Source organism: Mustelus asterias, chromosome 8 (assembly GCF_964213995.1).
Source record: "Mustelus asterias chromosome 8, sMusAst1.hap1.1, whole genome shotgun sequence".
Lineage (NCBI taxonomy): Eukaryota > Metazoa > Chordata > Chondrichthyes > Carcharhiniformes > Triakidae > Mustelus > Mustelus asterias.
The window spans coordinates 2,064,923-2,087,243 of NC_135808.1; the positions used below are offsets into that span (position 1 = coordinate 2,064,923).

At 49.4% G+C, this 22,321-nt stretch overlaps 1 protein-coding gene across 1 annotated transcript in view; it reads left to right on the forward strand.

Annotated features, from left to right (window-relative positions):
• The first annotated feature begins 21,033 nt into the window (after positions 1-21,033).
• The window catches only part of LOC144497619 (lymphotoxin-beta-like), a 29,183-nt gene continuing 27,895 nt past the window's right edge, over positions 21,034-22,321 (forward strand). The window contains exon 1 of the mRNA XM_078219060.1: positions 21,034-21,321. Coding sequence (XP_078075186.1) covers positions 21,169-21,321 — 153 coding nt within the window. The 5' untranslated portion in view covers positions 21,034-21,168. The remainder of the gene's footprint in view (positions 21,322-22,321) is intronic.

Genomic DNA, 22,321 nt, shown 5'->3' on the forward strand with positions numbered 1-22,321 from the left:
ATGGCTCAGTGGTATTATCGCTAGACTATTAATCCAGAGACCCAGCTAATGTTCTGGGGACCCGGGTTCGAATCCCACCACGGCAGATTGTGGAATTTGAATTCAATAAAAAAAAATATCTGGAATTAAGAATCTTGCTTTATTTATCAATGTCACAAGTTACCGCAATGAAGTTACTGTGAAATTCCCCGAGTCACCACACTCCGGTGCCTGTTCGGGTACACTGAGGGAGAATTTAGCATGGCCAATGCACCTAACCAGCACGTCTTTCGGACTGTGGGAGGGAGCACCCAGAGGAAACCCATGCAGACACAGGGAGAATGTGCAGACTCCACACAGACAGTGACCCAAGCCAGGAATCGAACCTGGGTCCCTGGCGCTGTGAGGCAGCAGTGCTAAGCACTGTGCTGCCCCATGAAACACTTGTCGATTGTCGGAAAAACCCATCTGGTTCACTAATGTCCTTTAGGGAAGGAAATCTGCCGTCCTTACCTGGCCTGGCCTACATGTGACTCCAGAGCCACAGCAATACGGTTGACTCTCAACTGCCCTTGGGCAACTAGGGATGGGCTGTATATAGCTTCCGTTACTGAGAGAACTCCAGGTCCAGGTCCATTGCTGGGATACAGAAGGGGAGTACGATATAACAGGCTAACAATCAACTCAGGACTGCTTCATTATTGTTCATCAATATGGGGGAGAAACAGTGGGCAGAATTTCATCACACGTGTCCCAAGGTCAGAATATCCTGCCCAAGGTCAACGGACCTTTGCAATGTCCGTGCCCCGTCCGCTACGCTTCCCGTGGCGAGCGGGACAGTAAAATGTGTGCGCGTGTGAAGATACATTTAAAAATAACCCCAAACTGTTCATACATCAATCACTGTCTTCATCATGAGTTAGTTCCTTCCGTTTCAAAGGGCGATGGCTTTGTTGCAACCATTTTCTGCTATTACTCCAGGTGATTTCATTTTAAACCCTCCACAGCTCTCTGCGGGAAAGAATTCCACAGATTCACTCCCCTCTGAGAGAGGAAATTTCTCCCCATCTCTGTCTTTAATGGGTGACCCCCCTTACTCTGAGATGATGCCCTCTGGTCCCAGACTGTCTGACAAGGGGAAACAACCTCTCAGATAGAGTTGTACAAGATTAGGGCAAGTTCAGATAAGATAACGTAGATATAGATAACATAGAATCCTACAGTGTAGAAGGAGGCCATTCGGCCCATCAAGTCTGCACCCACCACAATCCCACCCAGGCTCTATCCCCATAACCCAATACATTTACCCTAGCTAGTCCTCCTGTCACTAAGGGGCAATTTAGCATGGCCAATCCATCTAGCCTGCACATCTTTGGACCCTAAAGGGCAATTTAGCATGGCCAATCCACCTAACCTGCACATCTTTGGACACTAAGGGACAATTTAGCATGGCCAATCCACCTAACCCGCACACCTTTGGACTGTGGGAGGAAATTGGAGCACCCGGAGAAAACCCACGCAGATATGGGGAGAACGTGCAAACTCTATGGGCGGCATGGTGGCACAATGGTTAGCACTGCTGCCTCACAGCTCCAGTGACCTGGGTTCGATTCCCGGCTTGGGTCACTATCTGCGTGATGTTTGCACATTCTCCCCGTGTTTGCGTGGGTTTCCTCCGGGTGCTCCGGTTTCCTCCCACACTCCAAAGATGTGTGGATTAGTTGGATTGGCCATGCTAAATTGCCACTTAGTGTCCCGGGATGTGTGGGTTAGAGGGATTAGCGGGGTAAATATGTGGGATTACAGGGATAGGGCCTCGGGGGGATTGCTGTGGGTGTAGACTTGATGGGCTGAATGGCCTCCTTCTACATTGTAAGGATACTATGATTTTAAAAATTTGGGGTGGCACGGTGGTTAGCACTGCTGCCTCACAGCGCTAGGGACCTGGGTTCGATTCCTGGCTTGGGCCACTGTCTGTGTGGAGTTTGCACGTTCTCCCCGTGTCTGCATGGGTTTCCTCCGGGTGCTCCGGTTTCCTCCCACTCTCCAAAGATGTGTAAGTTAGGTAGATTGGCTGTGCTAAAATTGACCTTAGTGTCAGGAGATTAGCAGGGTAAATATGTGGGGTTACGGGAATAGGGCCTGGGTGGGATTGTGGTCGGTGCAGACTCGATGGGCCAAATGGCCTCCTTCTGTACTGTTGGGATTCTATGATTCCACACAGACAGTGTCCAAGCCGGGAATTGAACCCAGGTCCCTGGCGCTGTGAGGCAGCAGTGCTAACCACTGTGCTGCCGTGCTGCCAAGGTTTGGTAAAGAGGAAATTGTTCCCATTAGCTAATGTACAAGGCCCCGGGGAACACTGATGTAAGGTTGTGAGCAAGGGAGTGGAATACAAGTATTAATGTTTTTTTCCACAGTCAGTGGTAACGATCAAGAACGCACTGCCCACGAGGGTGGTGGAAGTGGAGACAGTGAAGGATTTCAAAGGGAAATTTGATGGATTTATAAACACAGTGGCTATCAGAGCAGGTCAGAGGCTAGGAATCCTGCGGCGAATAATTCGCCTCCTGACTCCCCAAAGCCTGTCCACCATCTACAAGGCACAAGTCAGGAGTGTGATGGAATACTCCCCACTTGCCTGGATGGGTGCAGCTCCAAAAGCACCCAAGAAGCTTCACCATCCAGGACAAAGCAGCCCCGCTTGGTGCAACCCCTTCCACAAACATTCACTCCCTCCACCACCGACGCGCAGGGACAGCCGTGTGTACCATCTACAAGATGCACTGCAGCAACTCACCAAGGCTCCTTAGACAGCACCTTCCGAACCCATGACCACTTCCATCTAGAAGAACAAGGGCAGCAGATACCTGGGAATACCACCACCTGGAGGTTCCCCTCCAAGTCATTCACCTTCCTGACTTGGAAATATTTTGTCGTTCCTTCACTGTCTCTGGGTCATAATGGTGGAGCTCCCTCCCTAACAGCACTGTGGGTGTACCTACACCTTAGGAACTGCAGCGGGTTCAAGAAGATAACTCACGGACCGCCTTCTCAAGGGGCAATTAGAGATGGGCAATAAATGCTGGTCTAGCCAGCGACACCCACATCCCGTGAATCAATTAGAAGTAACCTTAAGGGAATAGACTTGCTGGGTTACAGGGATGGAGTCGGGGAATGGACCTACATTTTTGATTTGACTTTGATTTGATTTATTATTGTCACATGTATTAACATACAGTGAAAAGTATTGTTTCTTGCACACTATACAGACAAAGCATACCGTTCATAGAGAAGGAAAGGAGAGAGTGCAGAATGCAGTGTTACAGTCATAGCTAGGGTGCAGAGAAAGATCAACTTAACGTGAGGTAGGTCCATTCAGAAGTCTGATGGCAGCAGGGAAGAAGCTGTTCTTGAGTCAGTTGGTAGACTTTTGTATCTTTTTCCCGATGGAAGAAGGCGGAAGAGAGAATGTCTGGGTGCGTGGGGTCCTAAATTATGCTGGCTGCTTTGCCGAGGCAGTGGGAAGTGTAGACAGAATCAATGGATGGGAGGCTGGTTTGCGTGATGGATTGGGCTACATTCACGACCTTTTGTAGTTCCTTGCGGTCTTGGGCAGAGCAGGAGCCCATACCAAGCTGTGATACAACCAGAATGAATGCTTTCTATGGTGCATCTGTAAAAGTTGCTGAGAGTCGTAGCTGACGTGACAAATTTCCTTAATCTTCTGAGAAAGTAGAGGTGATGGTGGGCTTTCTTAACTATAGTGTCGGCGGGGAGGAATAGCTCTTCTGAAGTAGCATGAATTTGATGGAGCGAATGGCCTCCCCCTGTGTTATACTGGCCATGATGAGTCAATGGACGGAATTCTCCAGTTTCGCCCATGGTGGAACCATTGGGAGAATGGGAAATTTGGCGTTCCAGGCAAAACTTTCCGCGACACTGGCAAATCCCATCCGCCAGCCAGGATGGGAAATCTCGGAGCATGATTGTATGACATTGGAAATCAGTGACACGGTGATGTGGGGACAGGTTTGCAGATAGGGGAGGAGTGTTCAATACCGCTCGCTCTGGGCCCCTGGCCCCGGATGGATTTCGGCCACGGGCAGGTTTGCGAGCGTGCATCGGGGTTGTGCCTTGCAGAGCCTATCGCTGTGGCAGGCAGTGTGACTGATCCCATAATACTCTCCGGCTCCCAAAAAAACCCAAACAAAAGTCTGCAAAAGTGGCAAAGCGCAGGCTGTGAGTGGAGAGACAACCGGGTCCAGACCTGACCTACTGCACAACATAGTACCGAGGAATCTCTCTCCGTGTTCACACGCCGTGCCCAACAACTCATACAACATAGTACAGCACAGTAACAGGCCCTTCGGCCCATCAAGCTAGTGCTGACGCATGACACCTATCTAAACATTTGCCTCTCTGTATCCCTCTCTTCCCAGCCTATTGGTGTATCTGTCAAGATGCCTCTTAAACATTGCTATGGCATCTGCTTCTACCACCTCCTCTGGCAGAACATTCCAGCACTTACCACCCTCTGTGTAAAAAACTTGCCTCTCACTTCTCCTTTAAAAAAGTAGTTTATTTATTAGTGTCACAAGCCGGCGTACACATCTTTGGACACTAAGGGACAATTTAGCATGGCTAATCCACCTAACTTACACATCTTTGGACACTAAGGGGCAATTTAGCATGGCCAATCCACCTAACCTACACATCTTTGGACACTAAGGGGCAATTTAGCATGGCCAATCCACCTAACTTACACATCTTTGGACACTAAGGGGCAATTCAGCATGGCCAATCCACCTAACTTACACATCTTTGGACACTAAGGGGCAATTTAGCATGGCCAATCCACCTAACCTACACATCTTTGGACACTAAGGGGCAATTTAGCATGGCCAATCCACCTAACTTACACATCTTTGGACACTAAGGGGCAATTTAGCATGGCCAATCCACCTAACCTACACATCTTTGGACACGAAGGGGCAATTTAGCATGGCCAATCCACCCAACCTGCACATCTTTGGACTGTGGGGGGAAACCGGAGCATAGAACATAGAACATAGAACATAGAAAGCCACAGCACAAACAGGCCCTTCGGCCCACAAGTTGCGCCGATCACATCCCCACCTCTAGGCCTATCTATAGCCCTCTATCCCATTAAATCCCATGTACTCATCCAGAAGTCTCTTAAAAGACCCCAATGAGTTTGCCTCCACCACCACCGACGTCAGCCGATTCCACTCACCCACCACCCTCTGAGTGAAAAACTTACCCCTGACATCTCCTCTGTACCTACCCCCCAGCACCTTAAACCTGTGTCCTCTCGTAGCAACCATTTCAGCCCTTGGAAATAGCCTCTGAGAGTCTACCCTATCCAGACCCCTCAACATCTTGTAAACCTCTATCAGGTCACCTCTCATCCTTCGTCTCTCCAGGGAGAAGAGACCAAGCTCCCTCAACCTATCCTCATAAGGCATGCCCCCCAATCCAGGCAACATCCTTGTAAATCTCCTCTGCACCCTTTCAATGGCTTCAACATCTTTCCTGTAATGAGGTGACCAGAACTGCGCGCAGTACTCCAAGTGGGGTCTAACCAGGGTCCTATAAAGCTGCAGCATTATCTCCCGACTCCTAAACTCAATCCCTCGATTAATGAAGGCCAGTACGCCGTACGCCTTCTTGACCGCATCCTCCACCTGCGAGGCCAATTTAAGAGTCCGATGGACCCGGACCCCAAGGTCCTTCTGATCCTCTACACTGCTAAGAATGGTACCCTTCATATTATACTGCTGCTTCATCCCATTGGATCTGCCAAAATGGATCACCACACACTTATCCGGGTTGAAGTCCATCTGCCACTTCTCCGCCCAGTCTTGCATTCTATCTATGTCTCGCTGCAACTTCTGACATCCCTCCAAACTATCCACAACACCACCTACCTTGGTGTCGTCAGCAAACTTACCAACCCATCCCTCCACTTCCTCATCCAGGTCATTTATGAAAATGACAAACAGCATCTGGAGGAAACCCACGCAGACACGGGGAGAATGTGCAGACTCCACACAGACAGTGACCCGAGCCAGAAATCAAACCCGGGTCCCTGGCGCTGTGAGGGAGCAGTGCTAACCACTGTGCCACCATGCCGCCTATGCTCGTTCCTGAATAAGACCTGGAGGGAGTCGGGATTTGGGTCTTGCTGTGCAGGGATTGGAGTGGCCTCCAGGTGAACAGACTGCCGGAGTGGTGGTCACGGAGCGATGGAGGTGGGTACGGGTCTGTTGGGGAGGGAGCAGTCCAGGGGAGGGAGTTCAAACAGGGCATCCATGGGCATTGCCAACCTGAGGCAGCCAGTTCTGGGTCTACTCCCCCCACCATGTGTGGTTGACAGTGTGAGGAAACCATCATGCGATTGCACTGAGCTGTGGGGAAGAGTTGAGAACACTTCCTGCAAGGTGTCAGTTTGGTTTGCACCTGATACCTACCTGTTTCAGTAAGTGCAGCTCAGGGTGAGCGAGACTTCCTGTAAACACACATCAACACCTCTGGCAACAACATCCTCCCGTGAGGTCACGCCACCTCTCGCTGCGTTACCTCGAGTTTCTCCCACACACAGACAGGCCAATCAGCCCAACATTCTCCACCAATGCCCACCTTGCCCAACCTGCATACCCTCCTCTCACAGTCAACTTACCCAGCCTTCCCTTCACTAAATCTGCAATGTCCTCTTCAAATCAATCAATTCCATTTTCCAACAACTTTTTATAAAGACCTTTCACCTGGGCGACACGGTGGCACAGTGGTTAGCACTGCTGCCTCACAGCGCCAGGGACCCAAGTTCGATTCCGGCCTCAGGTCACTGTCTGTGTGGAGTCTGCACATTCTCCCCGTATCTGCGTGGGTTTCGTCCAGTTTCGTCCCACAGTCCGAAAGATGTGCTGGTTAGGTGGATTGGCCATGCTAAATTCTCCCTCAGTGTACCCGAACAGGCGCTAGTGTGTGGCGACTAGGGGATTTTCACAGTAACTTCATTGTGGTGTTAATGTAAGCCTTACTTGTGACACTAATTAAATAAACTTAAAGCTTAACTAACAGCATCAACTCATCTAAGAAACCAGAGGCCTGCCACAAAAGAGAAACAGAGACAAGTATACTTTGCAATTCATAGAATCATAGAACCCCATAGTGCAGAAGGAGGCCATTCAGCCCATCGAGTCTGCACCGATCACAATCCCACCCAGGCCCTATCCCCATAATCCCATGCATTTACCCAGCATAGTCTCCCTTACACTAAGAGGCAATTTATCATGGCCAATCCACCTAACCCGCACATCTTTGTTCTGTGGGAGGAAACCCAAAGGAAACCCACGCAGACATGGGGAGAACATGGAGACCCCATGCAGACAGTCTCCCAAGCCAGGAATTGAACCCGGGTTCCTGGCGCTGTGAGGCAGCAGTGCTAACCACTGTGCCACCGTACGGGCCTAACCATTGTATTGTTTTTTTCTTCATCTGTATCGAATCTTTGTCTGGGTGTGTTGAATGCATGAGAAGTGTTTTTTAAACATTGGGTACAGTGTGGGATAATAGTAACCTTTTCTGTGCTTTTGAACTCACAAATAGCTTACTGCTGGAATTATTTGAGGGGAGGAAAATGGACACAAACTCAGACACTGAAGCAGTCCAGGTTCAAATGCAACAAGATCTGGACAATATCCAGGCTCGGGCTGACAAGTGGCAAGTAACATTCACGCCACACAAATGCCAGGCAATGTTCTTCTGGGCGGTATGGTGGCACAGTGGTTAGCACTGCTGCCTCACAGCGCCAGGGACCTGGGTTCAATTCCCAGCTTGGGTGACTGTCCATGCAGACTCTGCAAGTTCTCCCTGTGTCTGCATGGGTTTCCTCCGGGTGCTCCGGTTTCCTCCCACAATCTGAAAGATGTGCTGGTTAGATGCATTCGCCAGTAAGAGACACTCTAACCACCACCCCTTAACATTCAATGGTGTAACCATCACAGAATCCCCCACCGTCAACATTGACCAGAAACTCAACTGGACTCACCACATAAACACATTGGCCACAAGAGCAGGTCAGAGGCTAGGAATATTGCAGCAAGTAACACACCTCCTGATTCCTCAGAGTCTATCCACCATCTACAAGGCACAAGTCAGGAATGCGATGGAATACTCTCCACTTGCCTGGATGGGTACAGCTCCAACAACACTCAAGAAGCTTCACCATCCAGGACAAAGCAGCTCCACTTGATTGGCACCACATCTACAAACATCCACTCCCTCCACCACCGATGCTCAGTAAAAGAACATAAGAACATAAGAACTAGGAGCAGGAGTAGGCCATCTGGCCCCTCGAGCCTGCTCCGCCAGTCAATAAAATCATGGCTGATCTTTTCGTGGACTCAGCTCCACTTACCCACCCGCTCACCATAACCCTTAATTCCTTTACTGTTCAAACATCTATCTATCCTTACCTTAAAAACATTCAATGAGGTAGCCTCAACTGCTTCACTGGGCAGGGAATTCCACAGATTCACAACCCTTTGTGTGAAGAAGTTCCTCCTCAACTCAGTCCTAAATCTGTTCCCCCTTATTTTGAGGCCATGCCCCAGAGTTCTAGTTTCACCCGCCAATGGAAACAACTTTCCTGCTTCTTTCTTATCTATTTCCTTCGTAATCTTATGTATTTCTGCAAGATCTCCCCTTATTCTTCTGAATTCCAATGAGTTTCGACTCAATCTCTCCTCATAAGCCAACCCTCTCAACTCCAGAATCAGCTGGTGAATCTCCTCTGCAATCCCTCCAGTGCCAGTATATCCTTTCTCACAGTACTCCAGGTGTGGCCTCACCAGCACCTTATACAGCTGCAACTTAATCTCGCAACATAATCTCCATCAAATTAAAATTAAACTCCATCCCTCTAGCAATGAAGGACAAAATTCCATTTGTCTTCTTAATTACCTGCTGCACCTGCAAACCAATTCCTTGAGATTCCTGCACAAGGACACCCAGGTCCCTCTGCACAGCAGCATGCTGCAATTTTTTACCATTTAAATAATAGTCCATTTTGCTGTTATTGCTACCAAAATGGATGACCTCACATTTACCAACATTGTACTCCATCTGCCAGACCCTCGCCCACTCACTTACACTATCTATATCCCTTTGCAGACTTTCAGCGTCCTTTGAACACTTTGCTCTGCCAGTCATCTTAGTGCCATCTGCGAATTTTGACACACTACACTTGATCCCCAACTCCAAATCATCTATGTAAATCGTAAACAATTGCAGTCCCAACACTGATCCCTGAGGCACACCACTAGTCACTGATCGCCAACCAGAAAAACACACATTTACCCACCCACTCTTTGCTTTCTGTTCGTTAACCAATCCTCTATCCATGCTAATACATCACCCGTAACATCGTGCACCCTTTATCTTATGCAGCAGTCTTTGGTGCGGCACCTTGTCAAATGCCTTCTGGAAATCCAGATACACCACATCCACAGGTTCCCCATTGTCCACTGCACATGTAATGTTCTCAAAGAATTCCACCAAATTAGTCAAACATGACCTGCCCTTCATGAACCCATGCTGCGTCTTACCAATGGGACAATTTATATCCAGATGTCTCGCTATTTCTTCCTTGATGATAGATTCAAGCATTTTCCCTGCTACAGAAGTTAAGCTAACCGGCCTTTGGTTACCTGCCTTTTGTCTACCTCCTTTATTAAACAGTGGCGTCACATTTGCTGTTTTCCAATCTGCGGGAACCACCCCAGAGTCCAGTGAATTTTGGTAAATTACCACCAGTGCATTTGCTATTTCTCCCGCCATCTCTTTGAGTACCCTGGGATGTATTCCATCAGGACCAGGAGACTTGTCTATCTTTAGCCCCATTAACTTGCCCAACACTACCTCTTTCCTGATAATGATAGTTTCTCGGTCCTCACCTGCCATAGCCTTCCTGTCATCAATTTTTGGCATGTTATTTGTGTCTTCCACTGTGAAGACCGACACAAAATACCTGTTCAATGCCTCAGCCATTTTCTCATTTCCAGTTATTACATCCCCCTTCTCATCCTCTAAAGGACCAATGTTTACTTTAGCCACTCTTTTTCATTTTATATATTTATATAAACTTTTGCTATCTGTTTTTATATTCTGAGCTACTTTACTCTCATAATCCATCTTACTTTTCTTTATTGCTTTTTTCGTGGCTTTCTGCTGACCTTTAAAGATCTCCCAATCCTCTAGTTTCCCACTAATCTTTGCCACTTTGTATGCATTTTCTTTCAATTTGATACCCTCCTTTATTTCCTTAGATATCCACGGCTGATTATCTCTTTTTCTACAGTCCTTCCTTATCGCTGGTATATACTTTTGCTGAGCAGTGTGAAAGATCAAAGATACACAGTTGCAGCCGTGTGTATTATCTACAAGATGCACTGCAGCAATTCACCAAAGATCCTTAGATAGCACCTTCCAAACCCAGGACCACTTCCATCTAGGAGGACAAGGGCAGCAGATACCTGGGAACACCACCACCTGGAGGTTCGGCTCCAAGCCACTCACCATCCTGACTTGGAAATATATTTTCCTTTCCTTCGCAGTTGCTGGGCCAAAATCCCGGGATTCCTTCCCTATTGGCATTATGGGTCAACCCACAGCACATGGATTGCAACGATTCAAGAAGGCAGCTCACTACCACCTTCTCAAGGACAACGAGGGATGGGCAATAAATGCTGACTAGTCAGCAATGCCCACGTCCCATGAACAAATTAAAAATAACACACATTGATAATGGACAGTGAGAAATCACACCAAACTCCTTCTGTGGGATAGGGTCGATGCTGAGAGAATAGCCAGAATTTTACCACCCAAACCACCACGGGAATTGAAGCGGGCGAGTGGCGGACCTCGGGCGGGATTTTACGGTTTTGGGATGAGCGAGGCCCTAAAATCCCATCCGGTGTTTCTCCTGGTTGGGGATTCTGAAATATGGGGGCACAACCCCAGGTTGGGGGTGCCGGGGGGGGGGGAGCGATAATTTAGGATAGGGATCAGGAGAAATTTCTTCACTCACAGGGTTTGAATCTTTGGAATTCTCTACCCGGGGGCGGGGGGGAGGGGGGGGGGGGGGGCAAGTGGGGAGGTGGTAGATGTTCCATCATTGGATATATTTCGGGCAGGATTCGGCCTCTCAGTCGATTGATACAGAGTGAGCGGGAAAGTGGAGTCAGACTTCAGGAGCAGACATGATCGGCAAGGTTCTCCCGCCTCCCAGCCCCATGTTTCCCATTGCGGGAGGTGGCGCATTGTTTGCTAACGGCGGGATTCTCCGGACTCGCCGCTGTCAATGGGAATTCCCAATGATGTCACCCCTAGGCCGGCGGGACTGGAGAATCCCGCCGGTATGAATCATTGAGTCATAGTCATAAAGATTTGGAAACAGGCCTTCGGCCCAACTTGTCCATGCCGCCCCTTTTTTTAAGCCCCTAAGCTAGTCCCAATTGCCCATGTTTGGCCCAGATCCCTCTGTACCCATCTTACCCAAGTAACAGAGAATTCAGCCAACCTTTTTATTATTAGTCATTTACCGAATGTGGGTGATTTTTACATTCCTCCTTTTTAAACTGAATTTGTTTTTTTTTTAGATTCATTTACAGGATGTGGGTGTCGCTGACTAGACCAGCATTTATTACCCATCCCTAATTGCCCCTTGAGAAGGTGGTGGGTGAGCTGCCTTCTTGAACCCGCTGCAGTCCCTGAGGCGTAGGTACACCCACAGTGCTGTTAGGGCGGGAGTTTCAGGATTTTGACCCAGCGACAGTGAAGGAACGGCCGATATATTTCCAAATCAGGATGGTGAGCGATTTGGAGGGAGAAATCAGGAGCCTGTATCACAGTCCACTCAGAACTTAAGGGGACAGTGTCTTGAGGGGGGAGAGTGCAAAAAAACCTTTTAGAATATAGAACACAGAAAAGCTACAGCACAAACAGGCCCTTTGGCCCACAAGTTGCGCCGAACAATTTCCTTACCTTCCAACCCTCTATCTTACTAACCTCCATGAACCTATCCAAAAGTCTCTTAAAAGACCCTATCGAATCCGCCTCCATCACCACTACCAGCAGCCGATTCCACTCACCCACCACCCTCTGAGTGAAAAATTTACCCTAACATCTCCTCTGTACCTCCTCCCCAGCACCCTAAACCTGTGACCTCTTGTGGCAACCATTTCAGCTCTGGGTAAAAGCCTCTGAGAATCCACTCTATCAATGCCCCTCAACATCTTATACACCTCTATCAGGTCACCTCTCATCCTTCGCCTCTCCAAGGAGAATAGACCTAGCTCTCTCAAACTATCCTCATAAGGCATACCACTTAATCCCGGCAACATCCTTGTAAACCTTCTCTGCATTCGTTCTATGGCTTCCACATCCTTTCTGTAATGAGGCGACCAGAACTGGGCACAGTACTCCAGGTGGGGTCTGACCAGGGTCCTATATAGCTGCAGCATTATCTCCCAATTTCGAAACTCAATTCCTCTATTGATGAAGGCCAGTATTCTATACTCCTTCTTAACCACAGCCTCTACCTGTGACACTGCTTTGAGCGTCCTATGAACCTGGACCCCAAGATCCCTCTGTTCTTCCACACTGCCAAGCGTCTTACCCTTAATATTATATTCTTCCATTCTATTTGACCTGCCAAAATGAACCACCACACACTTATCTGGGTTGAAGTCCATCTGCCACTTCTCCGCCCAGTCTTGCATCTTATCTATGTCTCGTTGCAACTGCTGACATCCCTCTACACTATCCACAACACCACCAACCTTTGTGTCATCAGCAAACTTGCCAACCCATCCTTCCACTTCCTCATCCAGGTCATTTATAAAAATCACAAAGAGCAAGGGTCCCAGAACAGATCCCTGGGGCACCCCACTGGTGACCAACCTCCACTCTGAAAAAGACCTATCTACAACCACTCTTTGCCTTCTGTGGGCAAGCCAGTTCTGAATTCACAAAGCAACATCCCCTTGTATCCCATGCCCCTTCACTTTCTCCATAAGCCTTGCATGGGGCACCTTATCAAACGCCTTACTGAAATCCATATAAACTACATCTACCGCTCTTCCCCCGTCTAAGTGTCGAGTCACATCTTCAAAAAACTCAATCGGACTCGTAAGGTATGATCTGCCTCGGACAAAGCCGTGCTGGCTACTTCTGACCATACTATTCCTTTCCAAATGTTCATAAATCCTGCCTCTCAGGATCTTCTCCATCAACTTACCTATCACTGAGGTTAGACTCACCGGTCTATAATTTCCTGGGCTATCTCTTCTCCCTTTCTTGAATAACGGAATCACATCCGCCATCCTCCAATCCTCCGGAACCTCTCCCATCTCCATTGACAATGCAAAGATCATTGCCAGAGGCTCTGCAATCTCTTCCCTCGCCTCCCACAGTAACCTGGGGTACATCCCATCCGGTCCCGGTGATTTACCTAACTTGATGCTTTTCAACAGCTCCAACACATCCTCTTTCCTAATGTCCACATGCTCAATCTTCTCAGTCCACTGCAAGTCTGCAGTGCAACTACCAAGATCCTTTTCCACTGTGAATACTGAAGCAAAGTATTCATCGAGTACCTCTGCTATTTCAACCGGTTCAATACAGACTTTCCCGCCATCACATTTGATAGGTCCTACTCCTTCACATCTTATCCTCTTGCTCTTCACATACTTGTAGAATGCCTTGGGGTTTTCCTTTATCCTGTCTGCCAAGGCCTTCTCATGTCCCCTCCTGGCTTTTCTAATTTCCCTCTTTAGTTCCTTCCTACTAGTCGTATACTCTTCTAGATTTCTAACATTACCCAGCTCCCTGAACCTTTTGTAGGCTTTTCTTTTCTTCCTGACTAAATCCGTTACAGCTTTTGTGCACCACGGTTCCTGTAACCTACCATAACTCCCCTGTCGCACCGGAACATTGCCGTGCAGATCTCCAGACAAATTTTCCTTGAAAATTTGCCACATTTCTTCCGTACATTTCCCTGAGAAAACCTCCTTCCAATTTATGCCTCTAATTTCCTGCCTAATAGCATCATAGTTTGTGATTTATATAAACGATCTGGAAGAAGGTGTAATTGGGGTGATCAGTAAGTTTGCGGACGACACAAAATTGGCAGGACTTGCAGATAGTGAGGAGCATTGTCAGAGGCTACAGAAGGATATAGATAGGCTGGAAATTTGGGCAAAGAAATGGCAGATGGAGTTCAATCCTGATAAATGCGAAGTGATGCATTTTGGTAGAAATAATGTAGGGAGGAGCTATACGATAAATGGCAGAACCATAAAGGGCATAGATACGCAGAGGGACCTGGGTGTGCAAGTCCACAGATCCTTGAAAGTGACGTCACAGGTGGAGAAGGTGGTGAAGAAGGCATATGGCATGCTTGCCTTTATAGGACGGGGCATAGAGTATAAAAGTTGGGGTCTGATGTTGCAGATGTATAGAACGTTGGTTCGGCCGCATTTGGAATACTGCATCCAGTTCTGGTCGCCACACTACCAGAAGGACGTGGAGGCTTTGGAGAGAGTACAGAGGAGGTTTACCAGGATGTTGCCTGGTATGGAGGGGCTTAGTTATGAGGAGAGATTGGGTAAACTGGGGTTGTTCTCCCTGGAAAGACGGAGGATGAGAGGAGACTTAATAGAGGTGTATAAAATTATGAAAGGCATAGATAGGGTGAAAGGTGGGAAGCTATTCCCCAGGTCGGTGGTGACGTTCACGAGGGGTCATAGGTTCAAGGTGAAGGGGGGGAAGTTTAACACAGATATCAGAAGGACATATTTTACACAGAGGGTGGTGGGGGCCTGGAATGCGCTGCCAGGCAAGGTGGTGGAGGCGGACACACTGGGAACGTTTAAGACTTATCTAGATAGCCACATGAACAGAGTGGGAATGGAGGGATACAAAAGAATGGTCTAGTTTGGACCAGGGAGCGGCACGGGCTTGGAGGGCTGAAGGCTGTATTGCTCTTTGTTCTTTGTAGTTGCCCTTACTCCAGATAAACACTTTCCTAACTCGGCTGATCCTATCTCTCTCCATTGCTAGTGTAAAGGAGATAGAGTTATGATCACGATCCCCAAAATGCTGTCCCACTGATAGATCTGACACCTGCCCAGGTTCATTCCCTAATATCAAATCAAGTACAGCCTCTCCTCTTGTAGGCTTATCCACATACTGTGTCAGGAAGCCCTCCTGAACACACCTAACAAACTCCTCTCCATCGAAACCCCTTACCCTAGGGATATTCCAATCGATATTTGGGAAATTAAAATCTCCCATCACGACCACTCTGTTATTATCACATCTCTCTCGAATCTGCTTCCCAATCTGCTCCTCCACATCTCTGCTACTATTGGGCGGCCTGTAGAAAACACCCAGTAAAGTTACCGACCCCTTCCTGTTGCGAACCTCCACCCACAGAGATTCCGTAGACAATCCTTCCGTGGCATCCATCTTTTCTACAGCTGTGACACTATCCCTGATCAACAGTGCCACTGCCCCGCCTCCTTTGCCTCCTTCCCTGTCCCTCTTGAAACATCTGAAACCCAGTACTTGAAGTACCCAGTCCTGACCCTGAGATAACCAAGTCTCTGTAATGGCCACCACATCACACTTCCAAGCAGCGATCCACGCTCTAAACTCATCCATTTTGTTCACTGTACTCCTTGCGTTAAAATAAACACACCTCAACCCTTCGGTCTGAGTGCTCGCCTTCCCCTTCACCTGCCTATCCTCCCTCTCACACTGCCGACCAGCCCCTCTTATTTTTACTCGAACCTCCTCTCTCCCAGTCACCACATTTTGATTCCCACCCCCCAACCATTCTAGTTTAAACCGTCCCCAGTAACCTTAGCAAACCTTCCCGCCAGGACATTGGTCCCCCTGGGATTTAAGTGAAACTCGTCCTTTTTGTACAGGCCGCACCTGCCCCTAAAGAGGTCCCAATGATCCAGGAACCTGAATCCCTGCTCCCTGCTCCAATCCCTCAGCCACTCATTCATCCTCCACCTTATTCCGTTCCTTCCCTCACTGTCTCGTGGCACAGGTAGCAATCCTGAGATTACTACCTCAGCGTTCCTTTTACTTAACAGCGTTCCTTTTACTTAACTCCCGACCTAACTCCCTATATTCTCTTTTCATAACCCCTTCCCCTTTCCTGCCTACGTCGGCAGTACCAGTATGCACCACGACCTCTGGCTCCTCTCCCTCCCACTTGAGGATTTCTTGGACCCTGTCGGAAACATCCCTGATCCCAGCTCCAGGGAGGCAAACCACCATCCGCGTTTCTCGACTTCTTCCACAGAAACCCCTGTCTGACCCCCTCACTGTGGAGTCCCCAATCACCACTGCCTTCCTGCTCCTTTCCTTACCTTTTTTTGCTACAGGGCTGGACTCCGTGCCAGAGGCACGACCACTGCTGCTTCCCCCAAGTGGGCTGTCCCCCCCCAACAGTACTCAAACAAGAGTACTTATTCTTAAGGGGCACAACCACTGGGGTACTCTGAACCACCTGACTCTTCCCTTTCCTAACCGTGACCCACTCGCCTGATCCTTGTGGCCCCAGTGTGACCACCTGCTCATAACTCCCGTCTATCACCTCCTCGTTTTTCCTGACCAGACGAATGTTCTTGAGCTGGAGCTCCAGTTCCCTAACTCGGTCCCTTAGGAGCCGCAGCTCAATACACCGAGCGCAGATATGCACCTCTGGGAGGTTAGGCGACTCCACGACCTCCCACGTCCGGCACTGAGCACAGCAAACTGGCTTCACTTCATATTTCCCTTTTTCCTCAGATTCCACAGGGGAAGAAATAAGAGTTAAACGTTGGCAGAGGGGAGGGGAACCTACCCTGCCTCTGCCTGTTTACGCCGAAGCCCGCTGAGCCAAAGCCCTTCAGCTCTCACTCTGCTCCCTTCCCACTCCGCTGGCCGCTCTCAACGCTGCCCGCTGGATACTGCCACCTGCTTTTTAAACCTCCCGCGCGCTTAAAAAAAAACTAAACTCCTTCCCAGGTCGCCCCGCGGGCGGCCTACTTCCGCTTTTCAAATCTAAACTACTAAAACTACAAACCCCGCGAAAATGTAAGTAAAAATAATCAATTTCTTACCCCTTTAGCTGAACTCACAAATCGCTCCTCTCTTCTTTACTCCGGTCGAACAATGCCTTTTGGAAAAGGGGCAGTCTGATCGCAAAAGGGCATCACAATTCTGGTCGCCGTGCTATGGGAAGGTGGTGGTGTTCCCAGGTATCTGCTGCCCTTGTCCTTCTAGATGGCAGTGGCCGTGGGTTTGGAAGGTGCTGCCTAAGGGACCTTGGTGAGTTGCTGCAGTGCATCTTGTAGATGGTACACACGGCTGCTACTGAGTGTTGGTGATGGAGGGATTGAATGTTTGTGGATAGAGTCATAGAGAATCATAGGGGTTTACAGCATGGAAACAGGCCCTTCGGCCCAACTTGTCCATGCCGCCCTGTTTTTTAAACCCCTAAGCTAATCCCAATTGCCTGCATTTGGCCCATATCCCTCTATACCCATTGTACCCATGTAACTGTCTAAATGCTTTTTAAAATACAAAATTGTACCCGCCTCTACTACTACCTCTGGCAGCTTGTTCCAGACACTCACCACCCTCTGTGTGAAACAATTGCCCCTCTGGACACTTTTGTATCTCTCCCCTCTCACCTTAAACCTATGCCCTCTAGTTTTAGACTCCTCTACCTTTGGGAAATGATATTGACTTTCCAGCTGATTAATGCCCCTCACTATTTCATGGACCTCTATAAGATTACCCCTCAGCCTCCTATGCTCCAGAGAAAAAAGTCCCAGTCTATCAAACCTCTCCTTATAACTGAAATCATCAAGTCTCGGTAGCATCTTAGTAAATCTCTTCTGCACTCTTTCTAGTTTAACAATATCCTTTCTATATTAGGGTGACCAGAACTGTACACAGCATTCCAAGCGTGGCCTTACCAATGTCTTGTACAACTTCAACAAGACGTCCCAACTCCTGTATTCAATGTTCTGACCAATGAAACCAAGCATGCCGAATGCCTTCTTCACCACTCTGTCCACCTGTGACTCCACTTTCAAGGAGCTATGAACCTGTACCCCTAGATCGCTTTGCTGTGTAACTCTCCCCAACGCCCTACCATTAACTGAGTAAGTCCTGCCCTAGTTCAATCTACCAAAATGCATCACCTCGCATTTATCTAAACTAAACTCCATCTGCCATTCGTCAGCCCACTGGCCCAATTGATAAAGATCCCGTTGCAATCGGAGATAACCTTCTTCACTCTCCACTATGCTACCAATCTTGGTGTCATCTGCAAACTTACTAACCATGCCTCCTATATTCTCATCCAAATCATTAATATAAATGACAAATAAAAGTGGACCCAGCACTGATCCCTGAGGCACACCGATGGTCACAGGCCTCCAGTTTGAAAAACAACTCTCTACAACCACCCTCTGGCTTCTGTCATCAAGTCAATTTTGAATCCAATTAGCTACCTCACCCTGGATCCGGTGAGATTTAACCTTATGCAACAACATACCATGTGGTACCTTGTCAAAGGCTTTGCTAAAGTCCATAAGACAACATCAACTGCACTGTCCTCATCTACCTTCTTGGTTACCCCTTCAAAAAACTCAATCAAATTTGAGAGGATGTGGTGCCAATCAAGCGAGGCTGCTTTGTCCTGGATGGTGTCGAGCTTCTTGAGTGTTGTTGGAGCTGCACCCATCCAGGCAAGTGGGGAGCATTCCATCACACTCCTGACTTGTGCCTTGTAGACAGTGGATATATTGAATTGCGGAACAGGCTCTAGGTGTCATGTTCTGGCCCCTCCTACTCCCTGTGTTCTCATTGACACTGACTCATTAATGGAGTTGTTAGCCCTCTGGATATTAATAGGACAGTGGGTCTTGTTAAAGTGCAGCAGTGTTGGAGGTAAGGGTTTGGTAGAAATGTGGTAACTTTTCACAGTGATGCCTGCTGGGTACATTACAGCTCCTTATGAGGGGGGGGTGGGGAGACGATGGTAGAGAGTGGGCAGAGCTGGCAGGGAGGGGTAATAAAATGGGCAGGGGGGTAGGGGAGAGGCACACGGTGGGGGGAGATGCAAGCGAGGTTAACGCTGATTCACGACAAAAGGAAACCAAGTAACAAATGCTGAATTGTGTGGGAGGTTACTGGAAAGTCCAGTGGGCGGGACATTCAGGAACAGTGGCGTTAAGAAAATACAGCTGAAAGAGAGGAGTTACAGAGTGTTTAACCCTCCCAGACCTGGAACAACACTGAGAGAGAGAGGGCATTGAGAGAGAGAGGGCACTGAGAGAGAGAGGGCACTGAGAGAGAGAGGGCACTGAGAGAGAGAGGGCACTGAGAGAGAGAGGGCACTGAGAGAGAGAGGGCACTGAGAGAGAGGGGGCACTGAGAGAGAGAGGGCACTGAGAGAGAGAGGGCATTGAGAGAGAGAGGACACTGAGAGAGAGAGGGCACTGAGAGAGAGAGGGCACTGAGAGAGAGAAGGCACTGAGAGAGAGAGGGCACTGAGAGAGAGAGGGCACTGAGAGAGAGGGGGCATTGAGAGAGAGAGGGCACTGAGAGAGAGAGGGCATTGAGAGAGAGAGGGCACTGAGAGAGAGAGGGCACTGAGAGAGAGAGGGCACTGAGAGAGAGAGGGCATTGAGAGAGAGAGGGCACTGAGAGAGAGAGGGCATTGAGAGAGAGAGGGCACTGAGAGAGAGAGGGCACTGAGAGAGAGAGGGCACTGAGAGAGAGAGGGCACTGAGAGAGAGAGGGCACTGAGAGAGAGAGGGCACTGAGAGAGAGAGGGCATTGAGAGAGAGAGGGCACTGAGAGAGAGAGGGCACTGAGAGAGAGAGGGCACTGAGAGAGAGAGGGCACTGAGAGAGAGAGGGCACTGAGAGAGAGAGGGCACTGAGAGAGAGAGGGCACTGAGAGAGAGAGGGCACTGAGAGAGAGAGGGCATTGAGAGAGAGAGGACACTGAGAGAGAGAGGGCATTGAGAGAGAGAGGACACTGAGAGAGAGAGGGCATTGAGAGAGAGAGGGCATTGAGAGAGAGAGGGCACTGAGAGAGAGAGGGCACTGAGAGAGAGAGGGCACTGAGAGAGAGAGGGCACTGAGAGAGAGAGGGCACTGAGAGAGAGAGGGCATTGAGAGAGAGAGGGCACTGAGAGAGAGAGGGCACTGAGAGAGAGAGGGCACTGAGAGAGAGAGGGCACTGAGAGAGAGAGGGCACTGAGAGAGAGAGGGCACTGAGAGAGAGAGGGCACTGAGAGAGAGAGGGCACTGAGAGAGAGAGGGCACTGAGAGAGAGAGGGCATTGAGAGAGAGAGGGCACTGAGAGAGAGAGGGCATTGAGAGAGAGAGGGCATTGAGAGAGAGAGGGCATTGAGAGAGAGAGGACACTGAGAGAGAGAGGGCATTGAGAGAGAGAGGGCACTGAGAGAGAGAGGGCACTGAGAGAGAGAGGGCACTGAGAGAGAGAGGGCATTGAGAGAGAGAGGGCACTGAGAGAGAGAGGGCACTGAGAGAGAGAGGGCACTGAGAGAGAGAGGGCACTGAGAGAGAGAGGGCACTGAGAGAGAGAGGGCACTGAGAGAGAGAGGGCACTGAGAGAGAGAGGGCACTGAGAGAGAGAGGGCACTGAGAGAGAGAGGGCACTGAGAGAGAGAGGACATTGAGAGAGGAGTTACAGTATCTAACCCTCCCAGCGCTGTATCAGTACAGCAACACAGCTGAGAGAGGAGTTCCAGTGTGTCGACCCCTCCCAGTGCTATGTCAGCACAGAAACACAGCTGAGAGAGGGGTTACAGAGTGTCTAACCGTCCCAGCGCTGTGTCAGCACAGAAACACAGCTGAGAGACAGAGGGAAGTCACTTTGTAAAGGACTCTCTGACGTCAGTGTCCCAGAAGATTCACACTGTGAATGACTCACTGTCATTACCATCGCAGTGTCACTTTGTGTGGTTGGTGTGTGTGTGTGGACCTTGCATCTCTGAGAGGATTTCGAAAGTCGGATCCCCCCCACGGGCATCAGAAGACAAGTTGAGAACGTAGGAGGATGTCTGCTTCAGAGAAGGGAGCGAACGGTGAAGGTTCCAGCCTGGCCACTGTACTCTGCACTGTCTTACTGACCCTGGCACTATCTGTGCCCACCACCACTCTGCTGGTCATCTACCTCCGGTGTGGGACCCAGCCCAACATCCCGCAACAGGTCAGTGAGCAGAGGGAGAGGGCAGGAGTCTGTATCACAGTCTCGAAGGGACAGGATTTGGAGGGAGGAGGGCGCAAAAAAAATATTTTGGAAAAGGACAGTCTGATCGAGAAAGGGTGGAACAATTCTGGTCACCCTCCTATAGGAAGGATGTTATTAAACTGGAAAAGGTGAAAAAAAGGATTTACAAGGATGTTACCGGGACCAGAAGAGTTGAATTCTAAGGAGAGGCAGGATAGGCTGGGACATTTTTTCATTGGGACGTAGGACGATGAGGGGTGACTTTATAGAGGTTTCTAAAATCATGAGGGGCAAAGATAAGGTGAATAGCAGGGTCTTTTCCCCCAGGGGAGGGGAGTCCAAAACTAGAGGGCGTAGGTTAAAGGTGAGAGGGGAAAGCAGACCTGAGGGGCACCTTTTTCACAGATGGTGATGCGTGTTTGGAATGAGCTGCCAGAGGGGGTGGAAGAGGCGGCTACAGTTACAACATTTAAAATACATTTGGACAAGTACATGGATAGGAAAGGTTTAGAGAGATATGGGCCAAACATAGCCTAACGGGACTGGTTCAGTTTAGGAAATCTGTCAGCGGTGCTGAGGGGGTGCTGCACTGTCAGCGGTGCTGAGGGGGTGCCGCACTGTCAGCGGTGCTGAGGGGCTGTCGCACTGTCAGCGGTGCTGAGGGGGTGCTGCACTGTCAGCGGTGCTGAGGGGGTGCCGCACTGTCAGCAGTGCTGAGGGGGTGCCGCACTGTCAGCGGTGCTGAGGGGTTGCCGCACTGTCAGCGGTGCTGAGGGGCTGTCGCACTGTCAGCGGTGCTGAGGGGCTGCCGCACTGTCAGCGGTGCTGAGGGGGTGTCGCACTGTCAGCAGTGCTGAGGGGGTGCTGCACTGTCAGCAGTGCTGAGGGGCTGCCGCACTGTCAGCAGTGCTGAGGGGCTGCCGCACTGTCAGCAGTGCTGAGGGGCTGCTGCACTGTCAGCAGTGCTGAGGGGGTGCCG